This window comes from Ovis aries, chromosome 12 (genome assembly GCF_016772045.2).
Source record: "Ovis aries strain OAR_USU_Benz2616 breed Rambouillet chromosome 12, ARS-UI_Ramb_v3.0, whole genome shotgun sequence".
NCBI lineage: Eukaryota > Metazoa > Chordata > Mammalia > Artiodactyla > Bovidae > Ovis > Ovis aries.
Window position 1 is genome coordinate 39,000,621 of NC_056065.1, and position 26,507 is coordinate 39,027,127.

The following is a 26,507-nucleotide window of genomic DNA, read 5'->3' on the forward strand; positions in this document are numbered from 1 at the left end:
TGCCAGCCTATGAGGAGACTCAGGCATATGTGCGTTCAGCACTTTGTAGAATGTCAATCATGCAACCAAAAATAAAAAGGAAACAGTTGCTTCCTTCAAGGGCTTGATGCTTTGATAGGAAGTCAGGACATAGTTGCAGAGTAGCAGAGGAACAAGCTGCATAAAATGATTAACAAAAGTAATAATAAAGGTAATAATACTAATGGATTTGCTCTTTCCCTTAGGCGTTTACCTTGCAGTTGGAAAGGCAGAGCATGCACACACTTAGGTGAAACATTTGGACACTTAGACAATGAGACAAAAGTACAAAGTCATGTCGTACAAACCAAGCACACAAGTTCTGTTGAGGGATCAGATGTGGGTGTAAGGAATCCCAGCAATGGTAGAGGAGGCCTGAATGCTGTGCCTGGCCATACCAGGGGCTTTTGCTCTTTCAGGAGCACTGCATACTTGCATGAGTTTCTAGCGGACACATCAAAGCGCCCAATCAGGCAAGCCAGGCATAGCATGAGTGGTTTGAACTAGAAGGACTTGCTAGATTGTATCTGTGATTCTGAGAGATAAGTTTGCCCCGTTAGAAGTCACAGGGATCTGGATGGAGCTACTTGGTGTAGGGGACTTAAAGGAGTGAGGTGACTCAAATTATAGGCTGGAAGTGAGAGCAGAGCCCTGGCACTGTGGGAGCACCTGGAGAATAAGGCTGACAGGTGGACCAGATTCTGAAAATAGGATCTGAAGATCCAGGCCTGTGTTGTTGTTGTTGTTGTTGTTCAGTTGCTAAGTTGTTTCTGATTCTTTGTGACCCCCATGGACTGCAGCACACCAGGTCTCCTTGTCCCTCATCATCTCCCTAAGTTTTCCCAAGTTCATGTCCATTGAATTGGTGATGCTATCCAGCCATCTCATCCTCTGTTGCCTTCTTCTCCTTCTGCTTTCAATCTTTTCCAGCATCAGGGTCTTTTCCAGTGAGGGAAAGGGCTGTTTGCATCAGGTAGGCAGAGTATTGGGGCTTCAGCATCAGTCCTTCCAAAGAGTATTCAGGGTTGATTTCCCTTAGGAGTGATTGGTTTGATCTCCTTGCTGTCCAAGGGACTCTCAAGTATCTTCTCCACAATTTGAAAGCATCAGTCCTTTGGTGCTCAGCCTTCTTTATGGTCCAACTCTCACATCTGTACAGGACTACTGGAAAGACCATAGCTTTGACTATATGGACCTTTGTCCTTGGTCACTGCAACTACATTTCTTAGCAGCAATGTCAGGGTGAGACAATGATTCTTAATGGGCAGGTTTTCTCAAAGCCCCACTCCTATGAGAAAAGAGCTACACTTTTTAATCTACTTAATATAGTGGGCTTTGATGTCAGAATTTTTTAAAGAGTACCACTGACTTGAAAATAAGTCTACAAATAGGATGGGAAAGGAAAAGAGAAAGATAGAGAAATGAGATCTATAATACTTGAAGAAAAAATGTACATTGAGCCAGATAATCTTTTGCAGGAATTTTGAGGGAAGAGAAGCAAGAGTGACAAATAGGCAGCAGTATTTCTAGTTGAGGAAAGAGTTGAGATGAAGACAAGAGGATATGACTGGATGTGTTCCATGTGGAAAGTGAAAATGCATTGACTTTCCTGAAAAGCAGGAGTACTGTGGTTGGTGCAGTGGGTGTGTTGAGATTGAATTTACTCTGAAGGGCAATGTAGTGTCATCTTGGAAAATGAGATGAGGTGAGAGTAGGAAGCATGATGAATATGTATGCTTTCATAACTCTTGTGTCAGTTACTCAGAGCATTAAAGGCTTGTGCTAATTTATGGGGGCATCACGTTTTTCTTGGCCCTGTTCCCCACCCAGAAACCCAGGATAATGTCTCCAGTTTCCTTGTTTGCAAACATTCTGGCCACATTGTACCAGGGAAAAAAGAAAACATTGTTGGGGAAAGAATATTGATCAACATTATTGTCTCTTGAGTAGCAAGCAAATTATAATAATTGAATGTTCCACAGTATCTCATGAGTTTTCAGGATTCTGAAAAAAACATTTAGAACCTCTGGATAAGGGATCTTTTCAGCTTGAACTGATCTGTGGGCTACCACCCTGTTTTCAGACAAGATTCTTGGTTGTCCCGTCATTCTGTCTCCTCCTTTAGCTGGGACCACAGTACCCCCTCTGTGGCCTTCACACATTGTCAGTGTAGTTGTGTCACAGGAATGGTCCATTTGTTGCTAGCAGAATGGTACAGCACTGAGAAAGGGCAAATAAACGTCAATTTTCAAGTAGGACAAGAGGCATTTAATAAATTAGGAGTATACAATATGAAAAATGTGTTATAAAGAATGCACATGATATAAAGTATGAGAAGAGAAGTGGTCAGAACTAAGAATCTCCTCTAGTGAAACACAGCTATCCTCCGCATCATGAAATATTCTGCTAGTCTATTGTGGAATCTTTTTCTAATGAGATTATTCATTAGCCTGAGAAATTGCCATGATGTTTTAAAATGTTAGAGCAATCCAGTGAAGAATTATAACAAAACTCACATATTTAAAAAAATAGATTTAGAACCATTATTACCTATTTCAAAGATATATTTGGTGCCATTACTGTCTTTTAAATGTATTTTTCTCTAGTCATTTATAATCTAGTCTTTTTTATGTTCTGTCATTTTTTAAAGAACTTTGTATCAGTTTGTACCTCTAAGAGCAACATAGCTGCTGAATTTTGTTTTTGTATTGTTTCAAAGTGTATTGGATTGTCACAGTATATTTATATGTTTAGGTCATAAGATTTTTTATTAATCAATCAAGTATATTGTTCTAGGTTAGTAAAACTTTACCTAATAAACTATGATATTAAGCAAAATGCTGTAAATTAATTCAAAATCAGTTCTTGAGAAATTAGAAATAAGTTTTCATATCACATCTTTTTGGATCATTTTTAACATAAGAGTATAGGTAGACATGGGGCTTCCCAGGTGGCTCAGTGGTAAAGAATCTGCCCGCCAGTGCAGGAGACACAGAAGACACAGGTTTGATCCCTGGGTTGGGAAGATCCCCTGGGGGAGGATATGGCAACCTGTTCCACTATTCTTGCCTAGAAAATTCCTAGACCAGAGGAGCTTGGCGGGCTCTAGTCCACGGGGTCACAAAGAGCTGGACATGACTGAATGTGTGCACACACACACGCACATAGGTAGACATAATGGTAAAAATAGGATGGGGACAACATAATAGTAAAATTCCATCATGTTGGTGTTTTATTTGTAATGTATCATCAACAATCAAAATTTTGCTAACCAATATCCATATATGCAACAGTATATATATTAAATATAAGTGAGTTATAACACAGTCCTTATCCTCCAGTAGCTTCCGATCTACTTGAAGAGGCAAGCTGAACGTAAACAGGCAGTTTTATTCTATATGTGTGTGTGTGCTCAGTCGTTCAGTCATGTTTGACTCTTTGTGACCATGGACTGTAGCTTGCCAGTCTCCTCTGTCCATGGGATTCTCCAGGCAAGAATACTAGAGTGGGTTGCCATTCCCTTCTCCAGGGTTATTCTATATAGCCTATGATAAAAATTATAGAAAATCTGAAAACTATATAGAGATCTATGACTTGCTATAATCAGAGTAGGCTTCATGGAGGGGGTAGCACTTCACATAAATTTCAAGGTCACTAGTATTTACCTTCTTGCAGAAAAGAGACATTCCTAGCAAGTAGAAGCAATACAAACAAAAGCAGAGGTAAAAATAAACATGGCAGTCAGTCTAAATGTTATAAGTTTTAATGATCAAAAGCAATGACAGTTAAGCATCTTATACAGGTTTTTTTCCCATAGAATTTTAATTTGATTCTCAAAATATATATAACTATCCAAATATTTTACTCAACATTTGACTTTAATTATTAGACATTCTCAAATTAATTCAACAAATGTTTATAATTTATGCTACATAAATTTCAGTGATCACTATGCTAGGCATTGTAATATATAGAAAGGAGGAGGGATTCGCAATCTTATCCTTGAAGATTTTGGTACCTTATCATGCAGGAGACCCGGGTTTGATTCCTGGGTCAGAAAGATCCCCTGGAGAAGGAAATGACAACCCATTCCAGTATTCTTGCCTGGAGAATCACATGGACAGAGGTGTCTGGTGGGCTACAGTCCATGGGGTCTCAAGAGTTGGACACGACTTAGCAACTAAACCACCATTAGTGAGAAAGATGCACAAGTAAAATGATTCAATGTAGTTATCAGACCAAGGCCACTTGAATATTTCCCAAGTTGTAAAACTCTGTACATATGAGTCACCAAGTATATAAAGACTTTCCAATCCTTTGCATATTCAGGAGTTATTCCTCCACGCACTAAACACTTTCCTCATACTTACTATAGCTTCTTCCAGCAACCAAGTTATGTTGATGGTGCTCTGCAAGCTAGAGGTTATCAGTGGACACTTGCTGGCCCCACATCTGTCCCGTATTGATCCTTTTGTTTCCTTTCAAGGTCAGTGAACTTATACTGTGAGGCTCTATCTTAATTCCCACCTCCCTCAATATTGAGCCTCTGCTTATGTCACTCAGTTTAATTACTTCCACCTCAGACCGTACTCTTTCACACATTAAATCCGCCTTTCTTTGGCCTATTCTGTCAATATTTCTCCTCTTTCTTCTAACGCTTGGCAAGTTATTGCAGGGAAAACACACACATACATACACTCTCATATTCCCTCTCTCTTTGAACAAAGAATCCCTATCATCTTTGATGCCTTCCATACAAATAGTACTGGTTGTTGTTCAGTTGCCCAGTCACATCCAACTCTTTGCAACCCCATGGACTGCAGCACGCCAGGCCTCCCTGTCCCTGTCCATCTCCCAAAGTTTGCCCAAATTCATGTCCATTGCATCGGTGATGCCATCCAACCATCTCATTCTCTGATGCCCTCGTCTCCTGCCCTGAATCTTTCCCAACATTAGGGACTTTTCCAGTGAGTTGACTGCATCAGATGACCAAAATACTGGAGCTTCAGCTTCAGCATCAGTCCTTCCAATGAGTATTCAGGGTTGATTTCCCTCAAGATTGACTGATTTGATTTCCTGGCTGTCTAAGGGCTTTCAGGAGTCTTCGGCACCACATTTTGAAGACATCAATTCTTCGGCCTTCTGCCTTCTTTACAGTCCAGCTCTCACAACCGTATGTGACCACTGGGAACACCATAGCCTTGACTATATGGACCTTTGTCAGCAGAGTAATGTCTCTGCTTTTCAACACACTGTCTAGGTTTGTCATAGCTTTCCTGCTAAGAAGCGATCATCTGCTGATTTCATGGCTATAGTCATCATCTACAGTGATCTTCAAGCCCAAGAAGAAGAAATCTGTCACTGCTTCCACCTTTTCGCCTTCTATCTGCCATGAAATAATGGGCCTGGATGCTATGATCTTAGTTTTTTTAATATTTAGTTTGAAGCTGGCTCTTTCACTCTCCTCCTTCACCCTTATAAGAGGCTCTTTAGTTTGTCTTTGCTTTCTGCCATTAGAGTGCTATCATATACGTATCTGAGGTTGTTGATGTTTCCCTGCCTGTCTTGATTCCAGCTTGTAACTCATCTAGTCTGGCATGTCTCATAATGTGCTTAGCATATAGTCTAAACAAACAGGGTGACAGGAGACAGCTCTGTCAGGCATCTTTCTCAATCTTGAACCAGTAGTACTGATAACCATCTTATATTGAGAAAAGGAAAGGTATTATGTTTTAAAATGAAGAAAAGAATGGTGCTGAATGAGTGGCATCAGCTTTTGAAGCTTTTGAAACTTGTACAGAAAAATGATCCACATTTAAAAACTCTTCCTCTAGAATTTTGCAAATGCTTCCTCCAAAATGTCTATTAAAGATAAAATGTTTAAAATATCAAATTCTATTCCTTTTTTATTTACCAAAAAAAAGAATCATTCTCTACTTTGCTTTTCTTTGCAAGTGTAACCTACTTGAACAATAAAATTAACTGAACATTCTGAGTTCCAAATGAACAACCTTGACAGAAATTTTTAAATTAATGCATTTGCAAGATGAAGATGTCTCATATAAGGTATACACACATACCTCATCTTATTGTGCTTCACTTTATTGCACTTCTCAGATAATGTTTTTTTTTAATTGAAAGTTTGTAATAACCTTGTGTTGTCAGATGATGATTAGCATTTTTAAGCAATAAAGTACTTTTAAATTAAGGTAAGTACATTGTTTTTCTTTTTTTTTTAAACATAATGCTATTCCACACTTAATAGACTACCGTTTAGTATAAACATAATTTTTATATGTACTGGGAAACCAAAAAAAATATCATTTGACATGCTTTATTATGATATTGGCTCTATTGTGGAGGTCTGGAACTAAACCTGTAATATCTCCAAGGTGTACCTGTAATTTAAAGTGAGTAAAATAAACCATACCTGTTTTGTGAATTGAAAGGAGAAAGGGGATACTAATACAGACATAGAATGAAAACTCTGGGAAAACTCTTTGCACAGAAGATAGAACTTGAACTAGACTTTAGATAGTACACTGGTATGTAGGGAGTTGAAAGAGTAGACCAAGCTGGGAAAGGACTGTTGGCAAATGTGTATTTGGTTGAAACAGAGACTTTCTACTACAGATTAAAGGAGATATTGACAAGTCAGGATCAGACCAATTTGTAAGTGTTTTTCAATTTCACATTAAGAAGTTTCATGGAAATTTTTCCATAAATAGTGGAGAGCTATGAATGTTTTGAAGGTCTATAATGAATTTGACAGAGTAGTTTAAGAAAATTGCCCTCTCTGGTAATGTTAGAGGAAGTACAAGACTAAAAGACTAGATAGGAGGCCATTTATAATTGCAGGCTTGTGAGATGCCAGGGACCTGAATTAATGTAGTGGGAATGTCAAACAATGGGAGCTATGACAAATGCTTCAAACACAGTGCAGTATAGTCTTGATGTAATAAAGGAGGCGATGGAAGACAATACGTCAGAAGTGATAGTGAGGTTTCAGAATGGGTGACTGGAAGAAGGATAAATATACCTGATGGCAGAAATGAGGAGGTCAGAAGAGGAGAACTGGATGGGTGAGAGGAAGGAATGTGATGACAGGTACATGGGCTTGTCACTGTCAAAAGAAAGTTAATGTGAGCCACATATGTCATTTAAAATTGTCCAACAGCTGCATTCAAAACAGCACAGATGAAATTATGTTTAATAATACTTTACCTCAATATATTCAAAGTAATGTCATTTTAACATATAATTGATATAGAAGTATATAGTTTTCATTCCTTTTCTTATAATAAATCTTTGAAATCTGGTATGTATTTAAGACTTAAAGCACATCCCAATTTGACTAGCTACATTTCAAGAACTTGGTAGTCACCTTAGCTGGAGGCTACCATATTGAACAGTGAATTATTAGAAAGTTTATAGAGTTAACAAAGAATATATAACAAATGTCTCAATTAAGGTGGTAAGATTTGCTATATTTTAGAAACTATACTTGTTTACCCTTTCTCCTTCTCTGTTTCTTTTGTTTATTTCAACTATTTCATATTTAAGATGTTATTTTAGTACAATATCATACTTTCCCAGAAGCACCAAAAATTTTAGAGATATCCATGACATATAGCTTCATGGTTCTCACATTTAATTCTCCATCTGATTAACAACTTTAAACAAATTAGTCTGAATATTCTTTTTCTTCTTTTTTTGTCAGTCTGGAAACTCTTGATTAGGAAATAATTTAGCAATATGTCCTCAAAAGTCTTGGATAAATGACATTTAGTTCTTTGGAAATGAAACTACGTTTTTTTTATATTTCTCTGTCTGCACATATGTGTATTTCTCCATTGTTTAATATCTGACGTAAACTTGCTGGAGTTTTGGTCTCCACTATATACTAAAGAATGTAGTACAAAAGAGAGCCTACTTCTATAGAAAACAGGCCAAGGACATTGTGTTCCATCGTTACAATGAAATGCAGATTTCCCATTAGAAGGCAAATCCATCATTTCAAAAGGTTGAATAGGATGTGCATTAAAAAAATCCAGCTGCTTAAATTTAGGGCATTGAAAAGCATCCAATACAAAAATGTTCCCTGGGTCTCAAGCATTTTCATTTGATTATGTGTTGGGTAGCTTTTTGTTCAGGATACAACCTTGCGTCTTAGAATTGTCCTAAATTAGTCTAAAGTTAGGCCCAACTCTGATGCTTCATTTGCATAAATTATTTTGTTATTTAGAATATCCTTGTATTGTTAATTTCTGTAAAAGAAATATTGGAATCTTCTTACAGTGCTTTACTTTTTTATATTTATTCTTGGGCTTCTCTCACTGCCATTCAGTTTATGTTTTTGGTCTATTTTGTTATCTTCTTTGAAGACCGTGCCTCCTAGGACAGCCATTTTGTCCTCCAACCAGCTTCCTTTAGCTTTCCGTGTCGCCTGTTCCTTTCTGCCTCACTATTCTAATGTGCTCTGCCCAAATTTCCCCCTGACTCATTTAGGAGTTAGTTAGTTAGGTCAGTTGCTCAGTCGTGTCCGACTCTGAGACCCCATGAATTGCAGCACACCAGGTCTCCCTGTCCATCACCAACTCCCGGAGTTCACTCAAGCTCACATCCATCGAGTCGGTGATGCCATCTAGCCATCTCTGACGACTGCCATCTCCTCTGTCATCCCCTTCTCCTTCTGTCCCCAATCCCTGCCAGCATCAGAGTCTTTTCCAATGAGTCAACTCTTCACATGAGGTGACCAAAGTACTAGAGTTTCAGCTTTAGCATCAGTCCTTCCAAAGAACACCCGGGACTGATCCCCTTTAGAATGGACTGGTTGGATCTCCTTGAAGTCCAAGGGACTCTCAAGAGTCTTCTCCAATACCACAATTCAAAAGAGTCAATTCTTTGGTGCTCAGCTTTCTTCACAGTCCGACTCTCACACCCATACATGACTACTGGAAAAACCATAGCCTTGACTAGATGGACCTTTTTTGGCAAAGTAATGTCTCTGCTTTTGAATATGCTATCTAGGTTGGTCATAACTTTTCTTCCAAGGAGTAAGTGTCTTTTAATTTCATGGCTGCAGTCACCATCTTCAGTGATTTTGGAGCCCAAAAAATAAAGTCTGACACTGTTTCCACTGTTTCCCCATCTATTTCCCATGAAGTGATGGGACCAGATGCCATGATCTTCGTTTTCTGAATGTTGAGCTTTAAGCCAGCTTTTTCACTCTCCTCTTTTACTTTCATCAAGAGGCTTTTTAGTTCCTCTTCACTTTCTACCATAAGGGTGGTGTCATCTGCATATCTCAGGTTATTGATACTTCTCCCGGCAATCTTGACTCCAGCTTGTGCTTCTTCCAGCCCAGCATTTCTCAAGAGGCAAAGGCAGTGATAGTTCTTGCAATAACATTTTCTGATGTCTGCAGACAGCATGGCCCCCGCAAGCAGGCTAGGGAACATAGAAGAATTCTGCCCCACACTACTGAGCATAGACAAATTCTCAAGGAAGCACTGTAGGAGCTGAAGGAACAATAAAGTTTATGTCAAACTTATCTGTACAGTTCATGTATTTCTCATAAGCATTAATACTTGTGTATTAAGTCATGGCTAAATCTCTATGCTCTTCTCCTCTGAAATCTAGGCCTAGTATTTCTCAGGACTGTCACCCGAGATATACAGAGGACTACTGTTTAACAAGGGCTGTGTTAAAAGTGCCCCAAATATTGACTAGATTTCCTAAACTTGAATATTTGGCTGTCTCCTATTATATTGGTTGCTAGGTATTTATGCATACGATAATACTGTCCCTGGGCCAGTCCATAAAGGTAAATGTTCTAATAATTCTTTGGCATCCAATATGTTTAACCAAGATTGGTTTGGTTCCATTTGCAGACCTCCCATCTCAAATGTCCATTTTCTTCCTAAAGAGTTGTTAATTTTAGAAGAGAATTTGTTCTAGTTAATATCAATTCACTTCTAATGGGTGTTTTTTCTCCCCAAAGAGTTTGACAATTTAATGGAATCATTTTTTTTTCCTGGACCCACGTTTTATTCTAGACTTGAATGAAAGAAGTTTTTTCTGTGCTTTATCATAGTTTATAGGGAATATTTCATACTAGGGTCCTTGTGCTTCCAGTCTCCTGCCAGTTCTGGCTATCAAAACTGCTTAGGCTGCAAATAAAATATGAAATGAAATCCATCTGGCATTTCTCATTGAATTAGGACCAGAACATTTTTGCTAAATATTAACAGATGGCTAAATTTTTAATATCAAACTAACATTTTAAAACATCTAAGGGGACCCACATGAGGAAGAAAGGATAGAAGACCATATGTTTTTTCCATCCCTGAGCCCTTTCTTCCTCTGCACTTTCCCTCCTGTCATTCTTTTGACCCATGTATTGAGAACCATTGGCGTTTCCTGTCTCCAATGATTTTTCTTCCTTGGTGTGGCTTGGTGATGGTTTGATGGCTTAGTTACAAAGTCGTGTCCAACTCTTTGCAACCCCATGGACTGTAGCCCACCAGGCTCCTCTGTCCATGGGATTTCCCAGGGAAGAAAACTGGAGTGAGCTTCCATGTCCTCCTCCAGAGGATCTTCCTGACTTAGGGATCAAACCCGCATCTCCTGCTTGGAGGCTTCTTTACCACTTAGCCCACTGGGAAGCCCTTGTTCCTTGGTAGCTGGTATCAAAGTAGTGTATGATGGTATCAAAATATTGTAATCAAATGCTGACCATCTCAGGTGATATGTGGCTGTGGGCATGCTTCACGATCTTTTATTAAAACCAGTTCTCTCTCTCTATAGGAAAAAGAAAAGAAGTATATGCTTCCCTTGGACAACCTGAAAGTTCGGGATGTGGAGAAAAGCTTTATGTCTAGCAAGCACATCTTTGCACTCTTTAATACAGAACAAAGGTAAGAAAATGAAGCAGCTTATGTCTTCACATTTTTTTTTCTTTGACTTTCTATGTGATCAAGAGACCATATTTGTAAGATTTCTTTTGGTCCCACCTTAAAATTTGTTAACTCTTGAGTTTTCCTTTCATTTGTTTTGTATTTTCAGCTTTTACCATAGGTTATGGATTCAAAAGATTTAAACTTAGAACACGGAAGATCTTCATGTGTTAATTTCCTGCTCTTAAGCAGGCACCCGTGTCATTCTTAAACTATGTTTTTGTTACTTTAAAGTCTTCCTTGTTCTGCATTTATTGTTCTGCACTTATAAATAAATTACTCAGTTATAATTTTTAGTAGTATCTAATGGATTAGTATCACTTAAGACCCAATCAGGTATCATGACTAAATTCTTGCGTCAGTGAATAGAATTATTCATTTAGGATGAATACAAATATATTGTTCTTTACAGTTTTTCAAAGCAGTGTCCACATTCATTGTCTGTTGTAGCAGTTGTGAGGGAAATGATAGAGTACTGTGATTACCATTTCATAAATTAGAGATGTATCTCAGAGACTTTGAGATCACAAAATTTTCTCTGAATTTGGGGCTAATTATTGTGGAGTGCCATGATTATTCACTGAAACTAAGTAAACAAATGGAGAAGTAACAGAATTGGACAGAGAAACATAAAAAGACCACGACTAGGCAAAAATAATAAAGACCTTTTCCAAATGAAACTGTTACAGGAAAAAGCTAATTAATTTCTGTGAGTCACTTATTAAGAAACTGAGTCATTAGGTGGCAGGATCTAATTTTAACCCATCTCTCCAGGCTTTTTATCTTTGTTTAGCAATGAATGGAGTTCCTTGATTAGGTTCAGTGACTGGCCCAGGGTCAATCACACAGTAAATCAAAATGGTGGGGGGGGTGGGGCAGGGAGCCTTTTTTCTACATTCCCAGTCAGTTGCTCAGAGTGACTCATTGTACAAAAATACTTAGAAAAACCACAAAAGCAGAATGTTTAAAGAATCAAGGGAAAAGAAAATTAATATAATTTCCCTACCAAATACTGAGAATGAGATTTTATTAAAGTATTTTAACTTAAATACTAATTTGTTATTAGTATTATTTGAGAGCACCTGGTGAAAAGACACTGAAAATGATAAAGAATAAGAAGGTTTCCTGGAGAGAGAAGTAGTGTGTCCTCCACAGGCCAAAGTTCAGTACTGTTTACATACCTTCCTCAGAGCAGTGGGGAGTCAGAAAGTCCTAAAGCAGTCTTCAGGGGTGTGCTCAGCCTTCCTGCTTGGATGCAGAGTGGGAAGTATAATTGCCACACAGGAGGTCAAACTAAATTTGAATCTTTGATCAACCTAGAAAGTTAAGGTTATAAAACGACTGAGTACCAAAAAAAAAAAAAATTCAGATAATGATAGAGCATCTTTTTAGACAAAATACAATTATGGATTTATTTTCTTCTATTTTATTGGAATATAATTGCTTTACTGTGTTACATTAGTTTTTGCTGTACGGTGAGGTGAATCAGCCGTGTGTGTGTGTGTGTGTGTGTGTATATATATATATATTTTTCCCCTCCCTTTTAGAACTCTCTCTGCTCCCATCCCCACCCCAATCCCACCCATCACAGAGCACAAAGCTGAGCTCCCTGTGCTTTATAAAAGCAGCTTCCTCCAGCTATCTATTACACATGGTAGTGTATATACATCAGTCCTAATCTCTCAATTTGTCCCACTCTCCCCTCCCCCACCCCCCAACCCTGTGTCCACATGTCCGTTCGCTACATCCACGTCTCTATCCCTGCCTTGGAAATAAGTTTATCTGTACCATTTTTCTAGATTCCACGTGTATTCATGAAAATACGATATTTGTTTTTCTGACTTATTTCACTTAGTATGACAGACTCTAGGTCCATCCACGTCTCTACAAATGACACTTTTTTGTTTCTTTTAGTGGCTGAGAAATACTCCATTGTGTATATATACATACCACATCTTCTTTATCCATTCATCTGTCATTGGACATTTAGCTTGTTTCTATGTCCTGGCTATTGTAAATAGTGCTGCAGGGAGCATCGGGGTACATATGACCTTTTGAATTATAGTTTTCTCAGGGTATATACCCAGGAGTGGGATTGCTGGGTCATATGGTAGTTCTGTAGTTAGTTGTTTGAGGACCCTCCATACTGTTCGCCACAGTGGCTATATCAATTTACATTCCCACCAACAGTGCGAGAGGGTTCCCTTTTCTCCACATCCTGTCCAGCAAAGAGAGCAAAAGACATGAATATAACAAATCTCTGGGCTTCTAAAAATCTAGGTATCCTGGAATTCTAGACTTGTCAGAAAGTATCTGTGCAAGAATATACAGGCATTTTTGCCATTTATCTTTTCCTCGGAAATCTTGATTATTTTCAGTTATTTTGGTATTGGCTAGGCCCTCTAGTAGTACAATATTAAGTACAGTTGGGCGTCTTTGTTTTGTTCGTGATTTAAAAGAAAATTATTTCACGTTTTTATGGTTAAGTGCTTTCTGATAGTTACAGTTATCAAGCAAAGAAGATTCCCTGAGTTCCTAGTTGCTGAAGTTTTTGTTTTAATCATGAATGTGTGTTTAACTTTGTCATGGATTAGTGTTTTTTTTTTCCTCTATCACTTTCTTCTTTAATCTATTCATGTGGTGCAATATATTAATAGACCTTCTTATTGTAAGCCATCCTTAATCTCCTAGGATTAAACCTAATTAAATTATGATGTATTATTATCTATTATGTGTCCCTGACTTGTTTGCCATTATTTTATTTAGCTTTTTGCATCTATGTTCATAAGTGAAATTGGCTCATAAATGTTCTTTTTTGTGTTTTCCCTGCCTCATTTTCATGTCAAGGTTCTGTTAGCTTCATAACTGAAGTGGAAATGAGTTCTTATTGTTCTTTGGAACACTTTGTATATGGTGGGGATTGAATGTTAACTGAGTGGTAGATCTCACCTGTAAAATCATCTAGAACTTATGCACAGTTTTGATAAGTAGACTTTTGGCTAGTGATTTTATATATTTAATAAGCATAGATTTGTTCAGGTTTTCTGTTTTTTCTATGAGTTTAAACAAATTATATTTTTTTCTAGAAAATTACCCATTCTGTTTTTTAACATATTTTAATATTAGTATCAATGATTTCTTAGTGTTCTATTTTTACAGATCTCTGCTTTGTCTGAAATTTAATCCTATTTTTATTTCTCATATCAAACCTTACCTTTTTTCACTCGGTCACTCTTTCCAGAGTTGTCTTTTTCCAGAGAACCAACTTTTGATCCTCAGTTGTATATGTTTTATCTATTTCAGGAATTTCTGCTCTCTTCTTCATTTCCTAACTTGTATTTACTGTGTAGCCCATTTTCTTTGTAGCCCATTTTTTCTAACTTCTTTTTTAGATGTATAGCTCATTAATTTTTTCTTATTTTTTCTTATGCATACATAAAATTGTATAGATTTCCTTCTATGTATTTTTAGCTGCTCACCACAAACTTTGTAACATAATACCTTGGTTACCATTAAGTTCTGTTTCCTCTGATCTTCTGTTTCCATAATCTTCATTATCATTTTTTCTTTGAGTTGTTTAGAACTGTGTTTTATATTTTATAGTACATGGAATTTTATTGTTTTGTTGTTGTTGATTTCTAACTTAATTGTATTGTGGTCAGAGCATATAATCTAGCATACATGGTAAATTTTCATAAATATTTCATATATGCTTGAGAAGAATGTGTTGGTTTAGGAGTACAGGGTTCTGTGTGAGAGTGCTATGAATCATGTTTGTTAATAATATTATCCAGTCTATAGTAATTATAAAAACATAGTTACTATATTTTTAAACCTTGATAGATTAAAAAACTCAACAACTATATACTAAAGTGAAATGAATTCGCTCAGTTGTGTTCGACTCTTTGCGACCCCATGGACTATAGCCCACCAGACTTCTCCCTCCATGGGATTCTCCCGGCAAGAGTACTGGAGTGGGTTGCCATTTCCTTCTCCAGGGGATCTTCCCGACCCAGGGATCGAACATGGGTCTCCTGCATTCCAGGCAGACGCTTTAACCTCTGAGCCACCAGGGAAGATAAGTATATACTAGGAAGATGTTCAAGCTGGTTTTAGAAAAGGCAGAGGAACCAGAGATCAAATTGCCAACATCCACTGGATCATAGAAAAAGCAAGAGAGTTCCAGAAAAACATCTATTTCTGCTTTATTGACTATGCCACAGCCTTTGACTGTGTGGATCATAATAAACTGGAAAATTCTGAAAGAGATGGGAATACCAGACCACCTGACCTGCCTCTTGAGAAATCTGTATGCAGATCAGGAAACAACAGTTAGAACTGGACATGGAACAACAGACTGGTTCCAAATAGGGAAAGGAGTACATCAAGGCTGCATATTGTCACCCTGCTTATTCAACTTCTATGCAGAGTACATCATGAGAAACGCTGGACTGGAAGAAACACAAACTGGAATCAAGATTGCCAGGAGAAATATCAATAACCTCAGATATGCAGATGACACCACCCTTATGGCAGAAAGTGAAGAGGAACTCAAAAGCCTCAATGAAAGTGAAAGAGGAGAGTGAAAAAGTTGGCTTAAAGCTCAACATTCAGAAAACGAAGGTCATGGCATCTGGTCCCATCACTTCATGGGAAATAGATGGGAAACAGTAGAAACAGTGTCAGACTTTATTTTTGGGGCTCCAAAATCACTGCAGATGGTGATTGCAGCCATGCAATTAAAAGACGCTTACTCCTTGGAAGAAAAGTTATGACTAACCTAGATAGCATATTCAAAAGCAGAGACATTACTTTGCCGACTAAGGTCCGTCTAGTCAAGGCTATGGTTTTTCCTGTGGTCATGTATGGATGTGAGATTTGGACTATGAAGGCTGAGTGCTGAAGAATTGATGCTTTTGAACTGTGGTGTTAGAGAAGACTCTTGAGAGTCCCTTGGACTGAAAGGAGATCCAGCCAGTCCATTCTGAAGGAGATCAACCCTGGGATTTCTTTGGAAGGAATGATGCTAAAGCTGAAACTCCAGTACTTTGGCCACCTCATGTGAAGAGTTGACTCATTGGAAAAGACTCTGATGCTGGGAGGGATTGCGGGCAGGAAGAGAAGGGGACGACAGAGGATGAGATGGCTGGATGGCATCATGGACTGGATGGACGTGAGTCTGAGTGAACTCCGGGAGATGGTAATGGACAAGGAGGCCAGGTGTGCTGCGATTCATGGGGTCGCAAGGACACGACTGAGCGACTTAACTGAACTGAGGAAGCTGTAATTATAATTTGTGTAAGAGAATGTTTTGCCTATATTGTCTTCTAGGAATTTTATGGTGCTCTAACAGATATTTAAGTCCTTAAGCCATTTTAAGCTTAATTTTTGTGTACAGTGTAAGGGACTATTCTAACTTCATTGATGTACAAGTCATTGTCCAGCTTTCCCAACACCACCTGCTAAAGAGAATGTCTTTTCTCCATTCTTTTCTCCATTCTCATTCTGTATATTCTTGCCTCCTTTGCCAAAGATTAATTTACCATATGTGTGTAGGTTTGTTTCTGGGCCCTCTGTTTTTTTCCATTGATCTGTATGTCTGTTCCTGTGCCGATGTCACGCCTTTGATTACTGTAGCTTTGTGTATTTTCTGCAGCCTGGAAGAGTTATGCCTTGAGCTTTGTTTTTTTCCCTCAGGATTGTTTTGGCACTTCTGGATCTTTTGTAGTTCCATATAAATTTTAGGAGTGTTTGTCTTAGTTCTATGAAAAATATGGGGAAGTTGATAGGGGTTTAGCTTGCTTTTTGTAGTATGGCCATTTAAACAATATTAGTTTTCTAATCCAAGAGTATAGGATATCTTTCCATTTTCTTAATCATATTTGGTTTCCTTTATCATTGTTTTGTAGTCTCAGCATATAACTCTTACCTTGTTGGTTAGATTTATTCAGAGGTTTTTTAAATGTGATTTTAAACAAGGTTTTTATTATTAACTTTGTCTTTCTGATATTTCATTGTTAGTGTACAGAAATGCAACACATTTCTGTATATTAATCTTGTATTCTGATACTTTGCTGAGTTTATTTATCAATTCTAATAGCTTTGTGTGGAGTCCTTAGGGTTTTCTGTATATAGTATCATGTCATCTGCATATAGTGACAATTTTATGCTTTCCCTTCTGATTTGGATACCTTTTATTTCTTTCCTTGTTTAATTGCTATGGCTAGGACTTTCAGTACTATGTTAAATAGAAGTGATGAGAGTGAACATTCTTGTCTTATACCAAATTTTAGTTGAAAGGGAAGATTTTCATTATGCTGGCTGTGGGTTTGTCATAAATGGCTTTTGTTATGTTGAGATATGTTCCTTCTGTACCCACTTTTGTTAGAGTTCTATCATGAATAGATGTTGAATTTCATCAAATGCTTTTTCTTCATCCTTGAGATGATAGTGTGGTGTTTGTCTCTTCTTGATGTTGTGTATTGTATTGATTGATTTGGATATGGTGACCCATCCTTGTGACACTGGGATGAATCCACTTTGATCATGATGTATGATACTTTTTATGTGTGGTACTTTCCTGGATTTGGTTTGCTGAGATTTTGTTGATGATTTTTGTATCTATATTCATCAAAGATATTGACCTATAATTTTCTTTTTTGGTGGTATCTTTGTCTGGTTCTGGTATCAGGGTGGTGGTGGCTTCATAGAAGGACATTTGGAGTGTTTCCTCCTCTTCAATCTTTTGGAAGAGTTTGAGAAGGATTGATATAAGTTCTTCTTGGTATGTTTGGCTGAATTCCCCAGTGAAGCCTTCCTGGACTATTTTCTGTTTTGTTTTTTTTTTTTGTTTTTAATTTTATTACAAATTCTGTTTCCTTCTGGGCTTCCCTGGTAGCTCAGATGGTAAAGAATCCAACCGCAATGCGGGAGATACTAGTTCAATCCCTGGGTCAGGAAGATCCCCCGGAGAAGGGATAGGCTACCCATTCCAGTATTCTTGGGCTTCCCTGGTGGCTCAGAGAGTAAACAATGTAACCTGTAATATGGGAGACCTGAGTTCCATCCCTGGGTTGAGAAGATCCCCTGGAGAAGGGAACAACTATCCACTCCAGTATTCTTGCCTGGAGAATTCCAAGGACAGTGGAGCCTGGCTGGCTACAGTCCGTGGGGTCACAGTCGGACAGGACTGAATGCCTTTCACTGTTTCCTTCTAGTGTTCTGTCTGTTCAAATTATCTAGTTCTTCTTGATTTTGTTTTGGTGGGCATTATGTTTCTAGAAACTTTTACATTTCTTCTAGGTTGTCCGATTTGTTTCCATGTAACTGTTCATAGTATTCTCCTATGATTTTTGTTTGTCTGTAGGAGTGGTTGTCATTTTTTCTCTTTCCTTTCTTATTTTGTTTATTTGGATTCTTTCTCTTTTCTTCTTAATGAGCCTGACCAGAGATTTGTTCATTTTGTTTATCCTTTCAAAAAACCATCTCTTGGTTTTATTGGTTTTTTTTCCTATTTTTAATCTCTTTTCATTATTTCCTCTCTGATCTTTATTGTTTTTTTCCTTCTGATGACTTTATGTTTTGTTTGTTCTTTTGCTCATTCTCTTAGGTGATAGGTTAATCTCTTAGGTTGGTAATCTGACATTTTCTTGTTTTTTGAGGAAGGCATGTGAAAGTTTCCTGTTATCACTGCTTTTGCTGCATCCTTTGCGTTTTTTTAAGTTCTGTTTTCATTGTCATTTGTCTCCTTGTGGTCATCTCTTTCTGTGGTTGATTTCTATTTTTATGCTGTTGTGGTCAGAAAAGATGCTTGCAATAATTTCTATCCTCTTAAATTAATTGAGGCTTGTTTTGTGTCCTAAAGTGTGGTCTGTTCTAGAAAATGTTTCTTGAGCACTTGAAAACAGTGTATATTTGGGTGCTTTTTGGATATAATGTCTTGTAGATATCAATTATATCTAACTCTTGTGTCGCTTATGATCTCTGTTGCCTTTTTTATTTTAGGTATGGAAGCTCTGCCCATTGATATCAGTGGGGTTTAAGTTTCCTACTATTATTGTATTCCCATCAATTTCTCCCTTTATTTCTGTTAGTATTTGTGTTTTGTATTTAGGTGTGCCTATATTGGATGCATATATGTTAAGGAGTGTAACATCCTCTTCTTGTATTGATCCTTTTATCACTATATAGTGCCTTGTTTATCTTTCTTTATGAACTTTGTTTCAAAGCCAATTTTGTCTGATGTGAGTATTGTTACCCCTGCTTTCTTGTCATTTCCATTTGCATGAAATATCTTTTTCCATAGCCTCTCACTTTCAATCTATGTGTATCCTTCATCCTAAATTGGGTCTCTTGTAGGGAGCATATCATAGGCTCTTATTTTATTGTCCAATCTGTTACTTTACATCTTTTGATCTGCTGACCATTTACTTATTCCACTGGCATTTGTTTATTATTGATAGATATGTGTTTATTGCAGTTTTATGCCTTGTTTTCAGTTGATTTTGTATTTCTTCTTTGTTCCTTTCTTTTTCTTTTTGTTTTTCAATTTACCATTTGATGATTTTCTTTTGTATTAAGCTTGAGTTCTCTTCTTTTTAGTTTTTGTGATTCTATTGTACATTTTTGATTTGTGGTTATCTTGGGTTTCAAGTATGTTAACCCATTACTATATCTACTTGCTTTATACTAGTAGTCATATAATTTCAAAGACATTCTACAAAAAACCTATATTTTCTAACTCTACTCCCCCACATCTTATGATCTTGATGTTCTCTTTTATATCTTTATGTTTATTCTTTTGCTGTTCATTATACTTATCATTGCTTTCACAGATTTTTAAAAATTTATGTACTGGTTTATTAAAGTTATTTACCTTCCTGTTGTAAGTTTCTCTTTCCCATAAATTCTTGCTTTTTTTTTTTAATTTAGGGAAGAACTTTCAGTATTTCTTTTTTGGATAGATTTAGTATCTCTGTATTCTTTTAGTTTCTGCTTGTCTGAGAAATTCATTATCTCTCCTTCCATTCTAAATGTTACCCTTGCTGGACAGAGTATCCTATGTTGCAAATTTTTCTTCTTTTTCAAGACTTTAAATATGGTTTGCCATTACCATCTTGCTTGCAGCATTTGTATAGGAAATCAACTGATAGACCTATAGCATTCCCTTGTAATTAATGCTTTGTTTTTCTTTTGTTGCCTTAAGAATCCTCTCTTTATCTTTAATTTTTGTCATTTTTGTTGTAATATGTATTGGTGTAGGTTGTTTGAGTTCATCCTCTTTTGGATCCTCTGTGCATCCTGTTCTTGGACATCTGTTTCCTTCTTTAAGTTTGGGAAGTTTACAGCCATAATTTCTTCAAATACATTTTTTATCCTCTTTTCTTTCTTTCCTTTCTGGGATTCCTGCTATGCATAGATTGGCATGCTCTGTATTATACCATAGATCTTGTGTGTTGCTTTCCCTTCTCATTTGTCTTTCTATCTGCTGTTCTGATTTCCATTAATTTACCTTCCAGTTTATGTATTTGTTTTTCTGCATTAGTTACTTTGCTATTTGTTACCTTTAGCTTGGTTTTCATATCTGCATTTGAGTTGCCTAATCTTGATTGGCACTTCTTTATAGTTTCTGGTTCCTTGTTACAGTGATCTGCATTTCTTTTGGCATTGTTTCTTAATTTCTTCAGCAGTCTTATTACCTTCTTGTTGAACTCAGGGTCTGATAGAACAGAGAGGTCTGTTTCCTTGTTTGTTATGTCAGGTGATTTCTCTTACTTGAGAGCAGCTCATCTCCTTCTTCATTTTACTTATGTTTCTATGACCCTATGAATTTAAGAGAAATAGTTGTCTACTGTGGTCTTGAAGGGCTGTCTTTATGTGGGAGTCTCCCTATGTGAAAAAAAAAAAGAACTTAATGACCCAGATAACCATGATAGTGTGATCATTCACCTAAAGCCAGACATCCTGGAGTGTGAAGTCAAATGGGTCTCACGAAGCATCACTATGAACAAAGCTAGTGGAAGTGATAGAATTCCAGCTGAGCTATTTCAAATCCTGAAAGATAATGCTATTAAAGTGCTGTACTCAATATGCCAGCAAATTTGGAAAACTCAGCAGTGGCCACAGGACTGGAAAAGGTCAGTTTTCATTCCAATTCCAAAGAAAGGCAATGCCAAAGAATGTTTAAACTATCGCACAATTTCACTTGTCTCACATGCTAGCAAAATAATGCTCAAAATTCTCCAAGCCAGGCTTCAATAGTACATGAACCAAGAACTTCCAGATGTTCAAGCTGGATTTAGAAAAGCCAGAGGAACCAGAGATCAAATTGCCAACATCCATTAGATCATTGAAAAAGCAAGAGAGTTCCAGAAAAACATCTGCTTCATTGACTATGCCAAAGCCTTTGATTGTGTGGATCACAACAAAATGCAGAAAATTCTTTAAGAGATGGGAGTACTAGATCATCTTACTTGCCTCCTGAAAAATCTGTATACAGGTCAATAAGCAACAGTTAGAACCAGACATGGAACAACAGACTGGTTCCAAATTGAGAAAGGAGTATATCAAGGCTGTATATTGTCACCCTGCTTATTTATCTTAAAAGCAGAGTACATCATGTGAAATGCCAGGCTTGATGAAGCACAAGCTGTAATCAAGATTGCTGGAAGAAATATCAATAACCTCAGATATACAGATGATAGCACCCTTACAGCAGAAAATGAAGAAGACCTGAAGAGCCTCTTGATGAAAGTGAAAGAGGAGAGTGAAACAGTTGGCTTAAAGCTCAACATTCAGAAAATTGATATCATAACATCTGGCCCCATCACTTCATGGCAAATAGATGGAGAAACAATGGAAACAGTGAGAGACTATTTTCTTGGGCTCCAAAATCACTGCAGCCATGAAATTAAAAGATGCTTGCTCCTTGGAAGAAAAGCTATGACCAACCTAGACAGCATATTAAAAAGCAGAGATATTACTTTGCCAACAAAGGTCCATCTAGTCAAAGCTATGGTTTTTCCAGTAGTCATGTGTGGATGTGAGAGTTGGACTATAAAAAAAGCTGAACACCAAAGAATTGATGCTTTTGAACTTTGGTGTTGGAGAAGACCCTTGAGAGTCCCTTGGACTGCAAGGAGATCCAACCAGTTAATCATAAAGGAAATCAGTCCTGAATATTCATTGGAAAGACTGATGCTGAAGTTTCAGCATACTTTCAGCATATTTTGGCCACCTGATGCAAAGAACTGACTTATTGGAAAAGACCCTGATGCTAGGAAAGATTTAAGGCAGGAGGAGAAGGGGATGACAGAGGATGAGATGGTTGGATGGCATCACTGACTCAATGGACATGAGTTTGAGCAAGCTCCGGGAGTTGGTGATGGACAGGGATTCCTGGCGTGCTGCCATCCATAGGGTTGCAAAGAGTTGGACGTGACTGAGTGACTGAACTGAACTGAAATGAAATATGTGATCTTGATATTTGTAATCAGTGACTGTGTACGACATTTGTTTTCCTTGATTTTAAGGTATGAAATTTAATAAATCAATAAAGGGATTAAAAAGGAAGAAAAGGTAATCTAGTTGAGGGAATATTATACCTGAAAAAATGGGTTATAGTGTATAAGTAACATTTAAACAGACTGTATGATAGTGTATTCAATTCTAATACTTAAGTGCTGGGGGAGCATAGGATTTATCCAGAAGCAATAGTTAACATCATAGAAGATGTCTCTCATTAGTTTTGGCACAAATTGTTGGAGAGGAAATAGAAAAGAATATCCCAAAAAGGGAGTAGTATTAGTCAAAACAAATGGGTGGAAAATGTTGCTTAATCTGTTGCCAGCCTTTTCTAGATGAGACTTTAGTTTCAAAGGCAAGATGGCCCTAGTTTAAAAAAAAAAAAAGTAAAAGCATTCCATTGTCTTCTATAGAGTTTAATGAACTGTACTTTCCCATGTAAGTTTATGTATTTCCTATTTCAGGTAAAGGGAAAATCATACATCTGTCAAGAGCTCATTTACTTAGCTTTATTTTTTTAACAGCATGTGAATGATATTCTTTTCATTGATCCCAAGATTATGTTCCTTTCTTTCTTCTGAGACAAGATATTAAAAGATGTGTTCTGTTTCCTTTCCTTTAGATGAATTTATCCTTGATTAATATAGAAGAGATTTTATAAGTGTTCCTGTTGTTTTGTCTTCCCCATTGCTGTTTTCCGCGGCAGTGTTTTAGCTCAATTCATTTAGCCATTCAGCTGACCCATGTAAGATACATTGACCTAGGACTTAGTTTCTGTGTGAATATCAGGATTGGTGCTAACGTGGGTACAAAATATGGCTTTTTAGGGTTCTCTGAGACCTTAAAGATAATCTTGTCTTCCCTTTTCACTTTACAGGTTAAGGAGTTGGCACCTCTAACAGTTTAACACTTTTCTCATGTCAAAAAAAAGCAGTTAATGACAAGGCCAGAACTGGAACCCAGGTCTAATGTCTCCTTGATCCATGGCTCTTTCTGATCTGTAGTTTTGATATTAACTATGCAACAGAAATTCCGCTTGATATTTTAACTGGAATTGTTCCTAAAAGAGCAACAGTGAAAAGATTTTTACCTTATGCAGGTATTTCAGTTTGCTGTTAGGTCTTACAAATTTCCATGGAACACTTTTGAGTCTTATTTGCAAAGCCTACATGAACTGACCTTGCTGCAGTTCCTGAAAAACTATATTAGCCATTACTACTTGTATCACAGCATTATTCCTAAGAGCTCATTAAGTTTCTATTTCAACTTTCCACCATAAAATTTAAAACAGTTACTCTATAGTTCCCAGTCATCCCGTGTGTTGGAATTGATACATTTAACATCCTTATTTTAAAAGCCTTCAATGTCCTGGTGAATTAATATGATCTTTATGACTCTGGTGACCAGATTTTTAAGCCATTCTAAATAGTATTTTAGTGCTAATATTTTTGTAAATGGAAGGAATTGTTACTGGTTGCAATAACTTCCGTGATGGAAGAGAGTGAGTTTCACACCTAGACTGATTTAGCCTACAAAAACTCCAGGTAAGAATATGCACCCCTAGCCATCCACTGAGCCTTTCAAAGAGAACATCTCAGATACCTGGAGAGACTGATAAGTTAAAAATATTTAGATCTCACATTCATTGTATCACTGTATCATTTACAAAGTCTAAGTTAAAAGATTCCTGAACTTCTTTGTGGCAAGATCAAAACTGAAGATTGGAATGTGCCCCCAGATTTTTGTTTCATTTAATTTTGCTAGAAATGCCACGTTTTCTTAGGTAGAAGCACGTCTAGATAATGGTTTCACTGTGCTGGTCTTTACACTCCCAGGCAGGCACTGGTTTTTAAGGTCATGTTAAGGCCCATTTGGTCCCAGGTATGTCAGCTCTGGTAGCCAGCAGAGATTTGTGTCTGTCCAGGGGGTTCATTGAGCAGCCACGTGGTATTTTCAGAGCACCCCTTGGGATTGTCCAGCTCTGTTTTCTTTTAAATTAAGGCATTCTTTCTTTGATACTATTTTGTAGCTTCAATTCAGGATATGGTTTATCAACATTACCAAGTGTTCCAATTCACCCCTCCCTGCTTTTTCCTACAGAGAGTGATTTTAGGATGTTTCACTATACCACTCAGTCCCCAGCACATTGCCGACACTCAATAAATGTCAAATAATGCTGCACTGTAGCAAGTGTGGGCTTTTTAGGCATTCGGAAAAGAATGGCTCTTTCTTCTCATTGTTGGGTGGTATATTTTTCCAATTGTTAGCTGGAAAGGAATTGGAGTCAGGTTTTCCACTTATATACCTTTATGGCTGTTTCTATATTCAAACGTGCTTTGAGTTTAAGTTGTTTGGAAAAGTGCTTAATTAAACAAATATGCTGGGCAAGAGGTGGTATGCAATGCCTTGTCTGAAAGCTTATGTCTCACTTGGATATGGTGGAATGTCAAATCTGTATTAAAAGGGAATTAATTACTCTTCCATACATAGGGATGGTAGAGGCTCATATTTATTGGGAATTCAATAAAGTAAACACATATAGTGCATGTTACTAGGAAATGAAATATTGAGTATAGGATACAATGCAATTAAGCTTGTGTTTGGAACATAAACATGACAGCTGGAAAAGTTATTTTATTTCATTTTACCATCTGCTATTTTCAAAAGAATATTTAAGATGTTTCTTCTTGCTTCATGAAATACTAATAATACATATTATCTTCTGAATATTCTGGTTTAAGAGTTTTCTTCATCAGATGAAGACTCAGCTAGTAACCAGTCTTTCAGTCCAAGCTGAGTAATGAAGTGTGTGTCATCCTTCAGTTTCTTACAGAGTATAGGTGGGTTGTCTTTCCATGCAGTGGGTGTTTATAACACCCTCTGAGCACCTGGTGGAGGAAAGCAACTTGAAAGTAAAAACTCTTTATCTGTCTCAATTGACATATCCAATTCATTGTACCCTTTCTGCAACTTCTGTAAAGCATAAAAAGAAAGTGTGGTTTTCTCCACTTCCCTGATAGCTCAGTTGGTAAAGAATCCACTTGCAATGCAGGAGATTGATTGATTGATTGAAAGTCACTCAGTCATGTCCAACTCTTTGTGACCCCATGAACTATACAGTTCATGGAATTCTCCAGGCCAGAATACAGGAATGGGTAGCCTTTCTCTTCTCCAGGGGGTCTTCCCAACCCAGGGATCGAACCTAGGTCTCTCACATTGCGGCAGATTCTTTACCAGTTGAGTCACAAGGGAAGCGCAGTGCAGGTGACCCCGGTTTAGTTCCTGGGTCAGAAAGATCCATTGGGGAAGGGATAGTACCCATTCCAGTACTCCTGGGCTTCCCTTGTGGCTCAGCTGGTAAAGAATCCGCCCTCATTGCAGGAAACCTGGGTTCAATCCCTGGGTTGGGAGGATCCGCTGGAGAAGGGAAAGGCTACCCACTCCAGTATTCTGGCCTGGAGAACTCCATGGACTATACAGTCCATGGGGTGGCAAAGAGTTGGACAGGACTGAACAACTTTCACTTTTCCTTCTATTCTTAGTATGAAAAATATTCTACTAGATATGAGATCAATTGGAGTCTGATGCATTGTCCTGAGAAACACATAAGTAAATGGATATTAATCAGATGTCAGTGATATTGCTATGAGAAACATTTAAACAACATGATTAAGTAACAGAATGTGTTAAGTCAACATTTTAATACCTTGTACTTCTTTCTAGTTTTAATACAATGGTAAATTAATTAATTAAAAATATAGTCATAACATGAGTATTTATCTCCACTGTTAGATTACATTCCATAAGGCAGAGGCTTTTTTTAAATTGACATATATCTGGTTTACAATGTTATGTTAGTTTCAGCTGTATAGCAAAGTGAATCAGTTATACATATACATATATCTACTTTTTTTTAGATTCTTTTCCCACATAGGTCATTACAGAGTATTGAGTAGAGCTCCCTATACAGCAGGTCCTTATTAGTTATCTATTTTATATATAGTAATG

At 37.3% G+C, this 26,507-nt stretch overlaps 1 protein-coding gene across 6 annotated transcripts in view; it reads left to right on the forward strand.

Moving 5' to 3' along the window:
* DNM3 (dynamin 3) overlaps positions 1-26,507 on the forward strand; it is a 647,020-nt gene that overhangs the window by 465,224 nt on the left and 155,289 nt on the right. For all 6 annotated transcript variants that reach the window (XM_060396477.1, XM_015099204.4, XM_027975613.3 and 3 more), the window contains one exon: positions 10,828-10,937. In XM_060396477.1, the coding sequence (XP_060252460.1) occupies positions 10,828-10,937 (110 nt within the window). The remainder of the gene's footprint in view (positions 1-10,827; positions 10,938-26,507) is intronic.